This window comes from Thunnus albacares, chromosome 14, assembly GCF_914725855.1.
Source record: "Thunnus albacares chromosome 14, fThuAlb1.1, whole genome shotgun sequence".
Taxonomy (NCBI): domain Eukaryota; kingdom Metazoa; phylum Chordata; class Actinopteri; order Scombriformes; family Scombridae; genus Thunnus; species Thunnus albacares.
The window spans coordinates 31,005,001-31,020,525 of NC_058119.1; the positions used below are offsets into that span (position 1 = coordinate 31,005,001).

Sequence of the window (15,525 nt, forward strand, 5' to 3'; positions counted from 1 at the left end):
GCAAAGAGGCAGAGGAGAAAACACCAAAATCAACTGGGGCAGTGTGTTTTATTTGAGGTGCATGAGGCCAAACTGAAGGGGCATGGTCCTCATAGCCCCCGTGAAATTCCTACCCTGTTTAGTAGGTATGTGTAATTAAAACATGTTATTGGTGGCAGTAATCATTCCTCCTGTCCATACGGACTGTGAAGTGATCTCTTCCTAACACAGCTACACTGGAGGAAATGAGTTCATTAGTTCAGCTGAAGCTAATATGAGGCTTTGACAGTCTGGTAGACGCCTACTTGATTTGTCTGACTCAAAGTTACAGACTATTTAGTACAAAATTCCCTCTTTGAGTTACGATCCCTCCACTGCAGCTCAGCAAGGAAACACTGAAGAAACACAAATATACTTGATATGTGTGGATTTTGAATTCCTGAAAACATTCGACAGATTTGTGCTCAGGCAAATCCTGAAAATGTATGAACCAAACATTTGAAACTTCAGTGAAGGATTTGAATTGAATATAGAGCTGGTCGATTTTATCAATTAATTTGAATTTATGGTTTAGGACGATGCTTAAGACAGCAGCAGCCCTAACACACCTCCTAAAAAGCAGGAAACATTAGAGGAATCATTTACCCAAACTATGAGAAGAAGGGCTGGAAAACTGCTGTCACACCGATTTCATGTCTACATTGCTTTGTACGGTAAAGCAAGCAGGCGCCGACAGACTTCATGGTGCATTAAAGTGCACCTTGTAAATATGAAATCTGTACTCAAATGGCCATGAAGGTTGTTTAAAACGGGAAAATTTATTTTTTTTCTTACTTTCCTTTGTTGAAATAAATACATCTGTCATTACTTTATTGTTCTTTCACTACAGCAGTTTTTAATAATCACATAGCAAAGCAACACCAATCGCCCATTCAGTGCTATAGATTCCAATCTTCATATTCCATAAAATAATCAAATCAAATTGTTAGCAGCAGTGTTATCAGCAAACCCCTGCATATTCTTGTACAATGAGTCTCAAGGTATCTCTGTGATGATTTTCCATGTTGCTTTATTACAGCATTTTAATGATTAGAAGCTAAAATCATAACAATATCACATTCATTTCTACACAGGCAGATTTTAAAAATTCTATAAAAAATTGTTATAAGCAAACTCAATACAATGTTGTTGATAATCATTTTTATTGTTAAAATAAAAAAAAGAATAATTCCTTTGTCTTTTGTAGTTTGTTTTTAAGAAAAACTAAATTTAAATCATAAATTGGGTGTGGTGTGAAAAAATCGTAGATTTTATTTTTTGGCCATATCGCCCAGCCCTAATTGAATATATAGAAAAAAAACTATCAAAGCTACAGCCAGTGAACTGACCTCAGAGTCTCCAGTTTACAGTTTGGACTCTCCAGTCCAGCACACAGAAGCTTCATCTTTGAGCCGTCGTTCAGGTCGTTCGAGCTCACATCCAGATCTCTCAGATGGGAGGGGTTGGACTTCAGAGCTGAGACCACAACTTCACAGTGAGTCTCTGAGAGTTCACAGTCAGACAGTCTGTAATGACACATATATGACATCATATGTTATCATGAAAGAGGAAACTTTATATTTACTTCATACATTTGATGATGAAACAGTTTGACTTTCCCTATTTTGATTAACATTTGCTCTTCACATCAGTGGTTAAGTTAATCTCTTTTTAATTAAAAAAAAATTCTGGGGCATTTTATTCCTTTAATGGAAAGCCAAAGTTGAGTGATAACAGGAAACAAGAGGAGAGAGAGAAACAGGAAATGACATTGTGGTTATATGACATGCATCTTAACCAGTAGGCTACCAGAGCACTCCTAGTTTAGTTTATTGAAATATGGTGACAATCTGTAGAGCCCCAGAGGCAGCGCTGCTGTTCTGTCCAGTAAAAACCTGAAGCTTTACATTCAAACTGTGTTGCAGCTACAATTATTAGATTTCATCTGTGAGACCAACATTTATCTTCCAAAAGGAATTATATCATATATCAAAATGCTGCAGAGACATTAGAGCCAGCAGTGAATCAGCAAAGAGCTGCAGATCAGTTCATGGATCATGTTCTCATGATGACATGTTGACCGGCCGATCATCTCAGGAGTCGGGCTGCTAGCAGCTGAGATCACCGGCTGGTCCCGGCTAGCGGCTCTCATGGGCGACTCCTCACATCTCCGAAAACATCACAACAGATTTACAACCAGATGTTATTTGGATAAATTGATCACATATTGGGAATCTAAATGGTTACTTTCTCACCTGAAAAAATATTATAACTTAATAAAGTGACATATTAACCATCCTACAGTGAAAATTGCAGCTTTTAGCCTGGTTCATCTCCTCCACTGTGCAGTCTGAAGAGACGCAATGCATTGTGGGGCAGTTGAGTACGTCCAGTAAGCTCACGCCGCATACTCAGAAATTCCTGCTAATGTAGTTTACATCCGGGTATTTCTCACGTACACAAAGTCCACAAACTATGCAGCTGGAACGCACTAAATACTCAATTTGACGTCATACTTTGTATGAATAGTACGTTTGTCTGCGATTACAAACACAGCACATCACTTTGTCAGCCATACTGTTTGTAGTTTTCCTTTGTCCACCGCCATTTTGAATCCAAGCAACCATTTTGCTTTTGCCTGTTTCCTCCACACACACACACACACACACACACACACACACACACACACACACACTCACACACACACACACACACACACACACCTGTATAAAGTACCTTTTAGTTAATTACATATTGTGTGTTTTTACTCCCTTTTGTTATCTTTGTAAATAAATGCTTTTAAATGCAGTCTGCCGAGGCTTGCCCAACCGGCTTGTTTTTAGTTTTGGGAGCTAACTAATGCTAAGGGACCTGCAGAAACCGGGTGAAGACGAGCTACAATACTGTAGCTAACTAGCCAGTGGAGGCTATTTATATGCTCTCACCACCAACCGGGAGGAAATCACGGCCATCGTCCAAATCTTACTGACAATACTGAACCCTTGAAAACAAAATCTTAACTTTCATCAATAATGTCACAAGATCAGCCTTCTATCACCTCAAAAATATCTCATAAATCAGAGTATTTCTCTCAAGTTCAGACACTGAAAAACTAGTACATGCATTTGTCACAAGCAGACTCAACTATTGCAATGGTCTCTTTTCTGGACTCCCTGAAAACTGTTAAGTGACTGCAGCTTATACAGAACGCTGCTGCACATATTTTACCAGGACTAAGAAAAGTGAACACATCACACCTGTTCTTAAATCTTTGCACTGGCTTCCAGTAAATGCTGGGATTGATTTTAAAGTCCTCCCACTTGTCTACATGGTGCTGAATGGCTTCAAATGATATTAAGGAACTGCTTGTGCCTTACGAACCAACAAGAAGCCTCAGATCATCAGCCAGTGGTCTCCTTGTTGCCCCCTGTGTGCTCTAAAGCAGAAGAAGCTGTGAGAAGCTTATGTCTTTACAATTGTATTGCTCTTGCCCTTGTGGAGCATATTATGTTGTTTTCTGTATGAAATGTGCTCTATAAATAAATTTGACTTGACTTAATATAACTATTAATTATTTCTGGTAGCCAAATTTAATATAAATGTCCCACAAAAAATGTTTCCCATGTGAGGAAATGACCTACAACAACCAACTGAAATATCAACATTATTTGCACTCACAACATTTGAAACAGCTCAAGAACATCTGTGACTAAATATAACTGACATGTTATTTCTGCTATAAACAAGTAGAGAAATATTTTAACGATAATAAGAATTTTATATAATTTATATTTGAAGAATTTAACTCTACACTGATTTATAATGTTAATCACATCTGGACTTACCGAGCCTTTCTGCAGTTCCTCACAGCTGGGATCAGTCTCAGTCGTCCTTCCCATGATGTGTTGTACTTGTCAAGGTCCAACTCATCCAAAACCTCCTCTGACATCTGCAGCATGTAGGCCAGAGCTGAGCAGTGGATCTCAGAGAGTTCCTTCTCTGATCTGTTCTCTGACTTCAGGAACTCTTGGATCTCCTGATCTACTGAGCGGTCGTTCATCTCCATCAGACAGTGGAAGATGTTGATGCTTCTGTCAGGAGAGATACCACCGTCATCACCATCATCACCATCACCATCATCATCATCATCATCATCGTCGTCACTATCATCATCATCCTCGTCCTCAGTGTTCATCTTCTTCAGGTTGTTGATAATTCTCTGGATGATTTCTGGTCTGTTCTCTGTCTGACCCAGCAGGCCTCTTAAGAGACTCTGGTTGGACTCCAGAGAGAGGCCATGAAGGAAACGAACAAACAGGTCCAGGTGACCATTTTTACTTCTGAGAGATTTCTCCATGGCTGCCATCAGGAAGTCATCCAGAGATGAGTAACTGTGTTGTTTTCCCAGGAAGTCCTCCAGTACCTTTGTCTTCCTGCTGGTGTAACAGTGGTACATGTAGACTGCAGCCAGAAACTCCTGAACGCTCAGATGAACAAAGCAGTAGACTGTTTCCTTGAAGATCACACTCTCTCTTTTGAAGATCTCTGTACAAACTCCTGATAACACCGAGGCCTCTGTGACATCAAGACCACAGTGCTCCAGGTCTTTCTGGTAGAACATGATGTTTCCTTTCTCCAGTTGTTCAAACGCCAGCCTCCCCAGCTTCAGAAGAGCTTCCCCGTCAGCCTCCATCAGTTCCTGTGGTCTCATCTCATGTCCCTCATCATACTTGTGCTTCTTCCTCTTTGTCTGAACCAGCAGGAAGAGTGAGTACAGGTTAGTCAGGGTCTTGGGCAGCTCTCCTCTCTGGTCTGTAGTCCACATCTGCTCCAGAACTGTAGCAGTGATCCAGCAGAAGACCGGGATGAGACACATGATGTGGAGGCTCCCGGATGTCTTGATGTGTGAGATGATTCTGCTGGACAGCTCTTCATCACTAAATCTCCTCCTGAAGTACTTCTCCTTCTGGACGTCAGTGAAGCCTCGTACTTCTGTTACCCTGTCGACACATGTAGGAGGGATCTGATTGGCTGCTGCAGGTCGGGAAGTTATCCAGACGAGAGCCAAAGGAAGCAGATTCCCCTTGAAGAGGTTTGTCAACAGCACGTTGACTGATGACTTCTGTGTGACATCAGACACGAGCTTCCTGTTGTTGAAATCCAGTGAAAGTCTGCTTTCATCCAGGCCGTCAAAGATGAACAAAACTTTCCAGTCATCGAGCTTCTCTGCTGTGACCTTCTGTAATGTTGGATGGAATTCATGGATCAGCATGAGGAGACTGTACTGCTCATCTTTGATCAAGTTCAGCTCCCTAAACGAAAGCAGAATCACCAGACTGACATCTTGGTTTTCCGAGCCCTCTGCCCAGTCCAGAGTGAACTTCTGCACTGAGAAGGTTTTTCCAACGCCAGCGACACCGTTAGTCAGAACGACTCTGATGTATTTCTTTTTGTCAGGTAAGGGTTTAAAGATGTCGTGACACTTGATTGGAGTGTCATGGTGGGTCTTCATCTTGGAAGCTGTTTCAAGCTGCCTCACCTCATGTTGGGTATTAACCTCTTCACTCTTTCCCTCTGTGATGTAGAGCTCAGTGAAGATACTGTTGAGGAGGGTTTCACTTCCTCCTTCATCAGTTCCTTCAGTCACATGTTGACATTTCTTTATCAGAGTGATCTTATATGTATTTAAAACCTTCTGCAGACCACCATCTGCTGAAAGATAAGAAAAATATAGATCTGAACATCTATCAGTTTGTTTACATGCACTTGCATAACCAGGTTACTCAGAGAAACCAGGTTACATGGGTTATCGGAGAACACGTTAACATGCACAGTAGTAACCTGGTTACTGCAAATCTGTGAACAAGCAACAAATCAGTGATCAGATTTCTCCTCTACACTGACCTTATTCTCAAAGCATGACTTTCTTATTTTATCTGTATTAATGATAGAAGACGTTGTTAGTCCTGACTTTTTGTTCAGTTTTGCTCTGTGTGTCTGAATCAGAACTTTTTCTCACAACATGAATGTGTCTGAATTCAACAAACGGTAAAATATAAAGTGGTGGAAACCAACTTATTTACACTTCTAGAGGTTACTTTGTGTTAGATCCAGTTTTAGTCGGACTTTAAATACAAGGATAAATCTCTGTGTAAAACTAACTTTCCCTGTCTACAGTCTTTTGTTAAGTACATGTTATGTTCATATATGGCAGAGAAACTAACAGGGCCGGACTGGGAAAATCATTCAGGCTGGGAAATATAGTGTGAAATATAGTCCCAGTCAAGACACTTTTTAAGCGGAGGGTCTGAGGGTCCCCACTAGAAATATTTTAGTTACAAATACTTGATTTCCTGCATTCTGGTGAATTTTAGTGCATGTGAATAACAAACTAATGAGCCAACATCTGCTTAGTATAATGTACTGTTATGAACCTCAAATAAAACCAAAGGTGCATATCAATAAGGAGGGAGACGACACAAGGACTAACTTTTGACCAATAGTTATTAAATAGTAAATAACTAAATAAACAACTAATATACTAACAAATAGAAAATGTCTTGTACCTGCAGGTTGCTCTGAAGTAGTGGGCTTCTGCACTACTGTGGCACCAGTGCTACTCTCTCCACCTTCAAAAAGCAAAAAGCAAAAGCACAGCACAGCATATCTTTAATGTACCAATATAATACAGTTAACAACTGCACAATACCCTCCTCAGTTTACTGATATACACTAACAGTTACCCATCATAGGTTAAAAAAGCCCTTTAACCAACACAAACATTAAATAACACAGATCTTTAAGTTTCAACTAATTACAGCAGCCTGAATAGTGACAGAAGATGTTGTGAGCTCAAAGTATGAACTCACTGACTGATTTTCACCAAAATGCATTAATTTTCAAATAATATCGACCACATTAACTAGACTAGATATGCCAATTATGCCATCAATGTTTTTGAGGAAATTATAAAGGGAACAACCACTTTTATTATTGATCGTCCAGTTTCTTGGCAGCTTTAACATTGACAGGAGACCATGATGACGCATCGGTAACATTAGCTACGTTAGCTAGCTAGTAAATGTTAGCTAGCTAGTAAATGTTAGCTAGCTAGCTTGTTTATTTACTGACTAACATGGCGGCATTTAGCTGCATCTCCTGCAAGCGCCGTCCATCTTGCTGCTCAGTCATTTAGCCTCTAAATGTATTTACTGCCAAACGAAACCTCTCTCTCTCTCTCTCTATCTCTCTCTCTCTCTCTCTCTCTCTCCCTGTCTCTGTCTCTCTCTCCTTCTCTCTCTCTCTCTCTGGCAGGCCATTTAGCAGTCCAGGCCACCGGGAAAAGTCCTGGTGCTCCGAGTTGCCAGTCCGGGCCTGGAAATTGACTTTCTCCAGCAGAAATCTACCTGAGGAAATCAGGTTCCCCATTACAGTAACCAGTAACGGTTACTCTGTAGGACCACCCGTCAGAGTTACGTCACTGCCCACCTGACAAGAGTTCATTCATGTTCTCCACAGTTAGACCCACAATCTTTCAATAATCCAGTGACGACCCCCCAAATTAGTGTGAAACCAGCTTCCAGGAAGTACTGTATGTCTCAGAACCGCCAGTATTTGTTGGTCAGTGGAGGTGATATCACCAGGGCATCGGTTTGCATAGTTATATCTGAATTGTCATATGATCCTTTAGTCTGACTTCATGTGTATCTGTCCCATTACTGTTGAACTCATGCAATTAAGGCACTATGTGTTAAAAGGTCTATATCTCCCACACAGTTCTTTCTATGTTGACATAAACCTAGTCAAACTAAAGCTGAGACTTTAATGTAGTTTCAATTATTTTATTTTATATTGAATGTGCTGAAGCACAGAGCCTGACGAACTAAAAAAAAATGTGGAACTATCCAAATACTGTCTGTACTGTTTCTAAAATTATGAAAAATATAAAGAAACAGGTTGTTTCTGTTGTTTCTGTTTTCTGACTGACCTTCTGCTCCTGAGCTGATGTTTGTCAACTTCTCCACCAGATCGTTCCTGCCGATGTTCTTTAAAATATTCTTGATCACTTCCACAGCTTCAGAAAGTTTATAATTCTGCACCATCAGATCCACTGTGTCTGGCATATCTGCTTTCGACAGCTTGTTCTCTTTGATGGGTGGGATGTCGCCCACCTTCTCATACTTCTTCAGGTGCCACTTGAACATCTTGAAATCATCATCATTTAAATCCTCCAGAATGTTTAGAAGGTCCTTCTCCGTCATCTTGGCTCTCTGGTAAAATCAGAGAACATTGATAAGAGAACAGTTGTGTTTCTGTCTGTCTGCCAGTAGAAACTCATTCTGTGTTTCTACTGGATCTGACTGGTTTGACAAAAAGGCCAGTTTGGCCGCAGTCGTGTGTCAGAAAGACTCAAGAGGATCTTCAGTAAAAACGTCTCACCACACGTCTACTCAGTAGCTGTTCTGGAGCTTTCTATCGGATTGAGTTTTCTCAGTTGTCATGGAAATGTACGTGTTAAAATTGACATTTTCTGGCTTAAATGTTGAGAATAAAAGTTCAACCTTAAACATTAGTTGACAAAAAAATCTCACCACAAGGTCCAGTTAGTCTTCTGCTGTCACAACTCACCTGTTTGTTGTGGTTCAGTGAACTCTGGTGTGTTTACGTGCGTTGGTTGGTTCATTAACGCTGGTGTGGAAGCTGTCAACCGACAGCGCCTGAAAACGAGGGTCTAGTCTCAAAGTGAACTCTGTATGTTTTTTATTCTGTGAAAGCAAAAAGGACAAACCACTGGATTTTTAATAGTATGGTACATATGTGATTTAGTCATAAATTAAAATTAAACTACTGTTAAATCCACCTGCTGAACGCAAAACTGTCAATGAAGTGATCTTATAAGTGATCTGTTAGCTCAGCGGTTCAACAATAAAAAGTGAAACACAGTGACTATCCTCCTGTAATATCACACTTTTTCATCCTGTTTCATCCTCCCTGTCTGTCTCTAGTTATGATAAATCACGTTCTAGTCCTAATGATGCTGATAGTAAGTTATTTCTCTTTGAGCTCTTTGTGACACCAGAGAAGATCAACAATCTCTGCAGGTTCAGTCTGTGAGTTTGATGATTGTATGAGGAGTTTTCAGAGCTCAACACCTTTTGGAACATTTTCTGTTCTAGAAACACAGTTTAGGTGTCAGTGTTGGGGAAACTACTTTAAAACTCTAGTTTACCAAACTAATACTTCACCATGAAAATAGTTCAACTACATTTTAACTGCTGTCAGAAACACTCAGCTTGTCAAACTAAAACTACTTTCAAAAAGTAGTTCAACTACATCCAAACTACATCACAGGAAATGATCACAATCTGAGTCTGTAATCTCATATTGTTACACAGAGGTATAACTGAACTGACACTGAGTAAAGTGTAGGTGTGTTTGATTTAGGGACCAGGGCAGGCCAATCCTCACTTAGGCAGCCTGAGGATGTGTTTTAAGGAGACGATTGGGAGCAATTGTTGAGGTGGAATCAGGAAAATGCTAAATTTCCAAGGAATTTCATACTATTCAATTACAGACATCTTGGTCACAAACTACAGGTGATTTTAATCAAATAGCAGGTGATTGCTATGACAGACTGTGTCCAATGAGCTGTGGCTTTGTGCCATATTGTACAGCAAAAAACATCATGAGAATACTATGAATATGTGGTTTGTAATTAACTACCTAAACTACATGAACCATAGTAGTTAACTACTGAAATAGTTAAACTACCACCCAACTACTGCAGATTGTAGTTAACTAGTAATTGAACTACATGTAGTTAACTACTCTCCAACACTGTTAGGTGTTTGTGTCAGAACTGGACCTTTTGTTTCTAACTGTTAATGCTGAACCACCTTAAAGCCTTCATCATTTCAGGTGACATCGTGCCTTTACAGCATTTTCACAAACAAATGTTTAAATACAAAAAAAACAATGTACACACTATGAATATGTGGTCTGTGCTTCTTTTTATCTACAGCTGAAAACATGTGAGAGCAAAGAGATTTGAACTTCTACATGTGTAAACTCTGTGAATGAATATGAGACACATCCTGAACATTTATCTCCTGTAAACTCACAATGTGTTTGTAGAGTCTGATGCCTGCATGTAGTTTGTATCATTTACAGGCATTTTATGAGCTGCAGCTTTGTTAAACACATCAGCTGCCACTTTATATTTAGACGACTAAACCTGCTGCAGAAGATCTTCAGACTCTCACTAATAACTGATGGAGATGGTTGTAGTAGAGTGTGGGTTTGTTTTTAAATGACATTTCAACACTGAATCATCTTCAGGTCAGTTTACAGTAGAAACAGTCTCTTACTTTGTGTCTGAGGGTCCAGGTTCATTACTGAAGTCTGGAGGATCAACTTTAGACCAGTCAGATATCAGAGACTCTGCTCCGTCCTCATCTTCTGGAGTCTGAGAGGTAAACCAGTAACACTGGAGACACACACACATACACAGTATAATAAACCCAGTCCTTCCTCTCAACTTAGTAGCTTCTTATTAGTTTACATGACTTTAACTACAACCATGTCACAAAGATAAACTTTGACTCTGGTTTAAATCCAACAAACAGACTTCAGATAAACATCTGTGTGGTTCTTAACTGTGACTTCTCTCTATTTTAACTGCAGCAGTGAGTCACGTTACATCACTGTGAGGACGCAGAAACCGAAGACGTCGACACTGTGATCTCACAGTTTAATCAACTAAACGATTAATCAGTAAAATAATCAGCAGGTTGATCAATAATTAATCTCTAATATTAACACTCACCCTGCCTCAGACTGTTTCCTCCTTCTGCTCTGTCGACTTTAAAATGGAGTCTGTACGGACTTTCACCTTTACTGCCTACCTGTTAACTCCTCCCCCTTCTTCTTTACTGGAAGTTGCGTGTGTGTGTGTGTGTGTGTGTGTGTGTGTGTGTGTGTGTGTGTGTGTCAGCAAGCATAAAGTACAAGTACCTTAAAACTGTACCTGAGTTCAGTATTTGAGGAAATGTACTTAGTTACTTTCCATCACTGTCTTTGACACACCTTAATATGTGTGGAAATGTTAAACATCATTAAATGCACTGGTGCCAGAATACGGGGGACAGTGAGACTTTTTGTCCTCCCACTTTCAGGTGTTTTGGTGATAAAGTGGAAACGTCCAAGCCAGACATTCACAATGATACTGTCTAAGTCTACTCTAAGATGTTGGATCTTTAAATCAATCATAATCAGAAGACAGGAGACTGTGAGTAGCCCATGATGGCTGCCAGTTCAGACCAGTTTAAATAATATGACCACCAAATACTTACTATGGGTATATATAGTAACTATTAATGAAACAATATACTTTTATTTTGCAGTAAAATCATCAAATGTAAAAGGTGGCTCATGTTACCCCGTTCTCCCCGACTGTCTAATTGATGATTAGAACCAATCACAAACTTTATTGACTATTTCCAAGTTGCTTTTGTAAATCCCTTTTAAATTGTATAATTAGTTATTAATTAATGAAATGCTTTACTACTATTTCCGTGACCCTTGTGGTCCTTCATAATCTATATGTGCAATAAAATCTAATGTTTTTGCTGCTCATGGCAGTTATGACAATCATTTTTTATGCTTGTGTGTTTGGCAGGCAAGTTTCACCCTCACTCCAGAGATTTATATATCTTCTACTTCATTGTATGAATTTGAATAAGAACAAGTGGAGAAATGGGTCTATACTTGAGCTCCTAGCAGCCATGTTGGTCCAGCACTGCAGCAGCTCATAACAGGCAAACTTACCTCTCTCAAGTGCACAGCTATGGAAGGCTTGTATTGTCACCCGAGGATGAAAAAATAACGATACAGTAATGTAATAATATACATAGTATATCTTTAATTACATAATAATAAGGTATGCAGGTAATAGTTACAGACTAGTTGCTCTATAAGTTCATGGTAACAACAGGGGGCATAAAAAATGATCGTCATAACTGACATGAGCAAAGGGCAAAAACAGATTTTATTGCACATATAAATATGTACTGGTTCATACGGACATCTTGGTCACAAACTACAGGTGATTTTAATCAAATAGCAGGTGATTGCTATGACAGACTGTGTCCAATGAGCTGTGGCTTTGTGCCATATTGTACAGCAAAAAACATCATGAGAATACTATGAATATGTGTTTTGTAATTAACTACCTAAACTACATGAACCATAGTAGTTAACTACTGAAATAGTTAAACTACCACCCAACTACTGCAGATTGTAGTTAAACTAGTAATTGAACTACATGTAGTTAACTACTCCCCAACACCGTTAGGTGTTTGTGTCAGAACTGGACCTTTTGTTTCTAACTGTTAATGCTGAACCACCTTAAAGCCTTCATCATTTCAGGTGACATCACACCTTTACAGCATTTTCACAAACAAATGTTTAAATACCAAAAAAAAAAAAAAATGTACACACCATGAATATGTGGTCTGTGCTTCTTTTTATCTACAGCTGAAAACATGTGAGAGCAAAGAGATTTGAACTTCTACATGTGTAAACTCTGTGAATGAATATGAGACACATCCTGAACATTTATCTCCTGTAAACTCACAATGTGTTTGTAGAGTCTGATGCCTGCATGTAGTTTGTATCATTTACAGACATTTTATGAGCTGCAGCTTTGTTAAACACATCAGCTGCCACTTTATATTTAGATGACTAAACCTGCTGCAGAAGATCTTCAGACTTTCACTAATAACTGATGGAGATGGTTGTAGTAGAGTGTGGGTTTGTTTTTAAATGACATTTCAACACTGAATCATCTTCAGGTCAGTTTACAGTAGAAACAGTCTCTTACTTTGTGTCTGAGGGTCCAGGTTCATTACTGAAGTCTGGAGGATCAACTTTAGACCAGTCAGATATCGGAGACTCTGCTCCTTCCTCATCTTCTGGAGTGTGAGAGGTAAACCAGTAACACTGGAGACACACACACATACACAGTATAATAAACCCAGTCCTTCCTCTCAACTTAGTAGCTTCTTATTAGTTTACATGACTTTAACTACAACCATGTCACAAAGATAAACTTTGACTCTGGTTTAAATCCAACAAACAGACTTCAGATAAACATCTGTGTGGTTCTTAACTGTGACTTCTCTCTATTTTAACTGCAGCAGTGAGTCACGTTACATCACTGTGAGGACGCAGAAACCGAAGACGTCGACACTGTGATCTCACAGTTTAATCAACTAAACAATTAATCAGTAAAATAATCAGCAGGTTGATCAATAATTAATCTCTAATATTAACACTCACCCTGCCTCAGACTGTTTCCTCCTTCTGCTCTGTCGACTTTAAAATGGAGTCTGTACGGACTTTCACCTTTACTGCCTACCTGTTAACTCCTCCCCCTTCTTCTTTACTGGAAGTTGCATGTGTGTGTGTGTGTGTGTGTGTGTGTGTGTGTGTGTGTGTGTCAGCAAGCATAAAGTACAAGTACCTTAAAACTGTACCTGAGTTCAGTATTTGAGGAAATGTACTTAGTTACTTTCCATCACTGTCTTTGACACACCTTAATATGTGTGGAAATGTTAAACATCATTAAATGCACTGGTGCCAGAATACGGGGGACAGTGAGACTTTTTGTCCTCCCACTTTCAGGTGTTTTGGTGATAAAGTGGAAACGTCCAAGCCAGACATTCACAATGATACTGTCTAAGTCTACTCTAAGATGTTGGATCTTTAAATCAATCATAATCAGAAGACAGGAGACTGTGAGTAGCCCATGATGGCTGCCAGTTCAGACCAGTTTAAATAATATGACCACCAAATACTTACTATGGGTATATATAGTAACTATTAATGAAACAATATACTTTTATTTTGCAGTAAAATCATCAAATGTAAAAGGTGGCTCATGTTACCCCGTTCTCCCCGACTGTCTAATTGATGATTAGAACCAATCACAAACTTTATTGACTATTTCCAAGTTGCTTTTGTAAATCCCTTTTAAATTGTATAATTAGTTATTAATTAATGAAATGCTTTACTACTATTTCCGTGACCCTTGTGGTCCTTCATAATCTATATGTGCAATAAAATCTAATGTTTTTGCTGCTCATGGCAGTTATGACAATCATTTTTTATGCTTGTGTGTTTGGCAGGCAAGTTTCACCCTCACTCCAGAGATTTATATATCTTCTACTTCATTGTATGAATTTGAATAAGAACAAGTGGAGAAATGGGTCTATACTTGAGCTCCTAGCAGCCATGTTGGTCCAGCACTGCAGCAGCTCATAACAGGCAAACTTACCTCTCTCAAGTGCACAGCTATGGAAGGCTTGTATTGTCACCCGAGGATGAAAAAATAACGATACAGTAATGTAATAATATACATAGTATATCTTTAATTACACAATAATAAGGTATGCAGGTAATAGTTACAGACTAGTTACTCTATAAGTTCATGGTAACAACAGGGGGCATAAAAAATGATCGTCATAACTGACATGAGCAAAGGGCAAAAACAGATTTTATTGCACATATAAATATGTACTGGTTCATACGGACATCTTGGTCACAAACTACAGGTGATTTTAATCAAATAGCAGGTGATTGCTATGACAGACTGTGTCCAATGAGCTGTGGCTTTGTGCCATATTGTACAGCAAAAAACATCATGAGAATACTATGAATATGTGTTTTGTAATTAACTACCTAAACTACATGAACCATAGTAGTTAACTACTGAAATAGTTAAACTACCACCCAACTACTGCAGATTGTAGTTAAACTAGTAATTGAACTACATGTAGTTAACTACTCCCCAACACCGTTAGGTGTTTGTGTCAGAACTGGACCTTTTGTTTCTAACTGTTAATGCTGAACCACCTTAAAGCCTTCATCATTTCAGGTGACATCACACCTTTACAGCATTTTCACAAACAAATGTTTAAATACCAAAAAAAAAAAAAAATGTACACACCATGAATATGTGGTCTGTGCTTCTTTTTATCTACAGCTGAAAACATGTGAGAGCAAAGAGATTTGAACTTCTACATGTGTAAACTCTGTGAATGAATATGAGACACATCCTGAACATTTATCTCCTGTAAACTCACAATGTGTTTGTAGAGTCTGATGCCTGCATGTAGTTTGTATCATTTACAGACATTTTATGAGCTGCAGCTTTGTTAAACACATCAGCTGCCACTTTATATTTAGACGACTAAACCTGCTGCAGAAGATCTTCAGACTTTCACTAATAACTGATGGAGATGGTTGTAGTAGAGTGTGGGTTTGTTTTTAAATGACATTTCAACACTGAATCATCTTCAGGTCAGTTTACAGTAGAAACAGTCTCTTACTTTGTGTCTGAGGGTCCAGGTTCATTACTGAAGTCTGGAGGATCAACTTTAGACCAGTCAGATATCGGAGACTCTGCTCCTTCCTCATCTTCTGGAGTGTGAGAGGTAAACCAGTAAC

At 39.0% G+C, this 15,525-nt stretch overlaps 1 protein-coding gene and 1 long non-coding RNA gene across 2 annotated transcripts in view; both read right to left on the reverse strand.

The window, feature by feature from the left end:
- LOC122996671 (NACHT, LRR and PYD domains-containing protein 12-like) overlaps window positions 1-8,174 on the reverse strand; it is an 18,596-nt gene extending 10,422 nt beyond the window's left edge. Inside the window, exons 1-5 of the mRNA XM_044372275.1 lie at window positions 8,006-8,174; window positions 6,585-6,647; window positions 4,200-5,730; window positions 3,864-4,124; window positions 1,368-1,544 (exon numbers count right to left, since the gene is read on the reverse strand). Of these exons, the coding sequence (XP_044228210.1) occupies window positions 1,368-1,544; window positions 3,864-4,124; window positions 4,200-5,730; window positions 6,585-6,647; window positions 8,006-8,141 (2,168 nt within the window). The 5' untranslated portion in view covers window positions 8,142-8,174. The remainder of the gene's footprint in view (window positions 1-1,367; window positions 1,545-3,863; window positions 4,125-4,199; window positions 5,731-6,584; window positions 6,648-8,005) is intronic.
- A 7-nt stretch (window positions 8,175-8,181) lies between these two features.
- LOC122996685 lies at window positions 8,182-13,388 on the reverse strand. The gene is made up of 3 exons (XR_006407058.1): window positions 13,357-13,388; window positions 10,386-10,504; window positions 8,182-8,288 (listed from the first exon to the last, which is right to left on the reverse strand). It is a non-coding gene; the product is annotated as an uncharacterized LOC122996685 (long non-coding RNA).
- Between the last annotated feature and the right edge of the window lie 2,137 nt (window positions 13,389-15,525).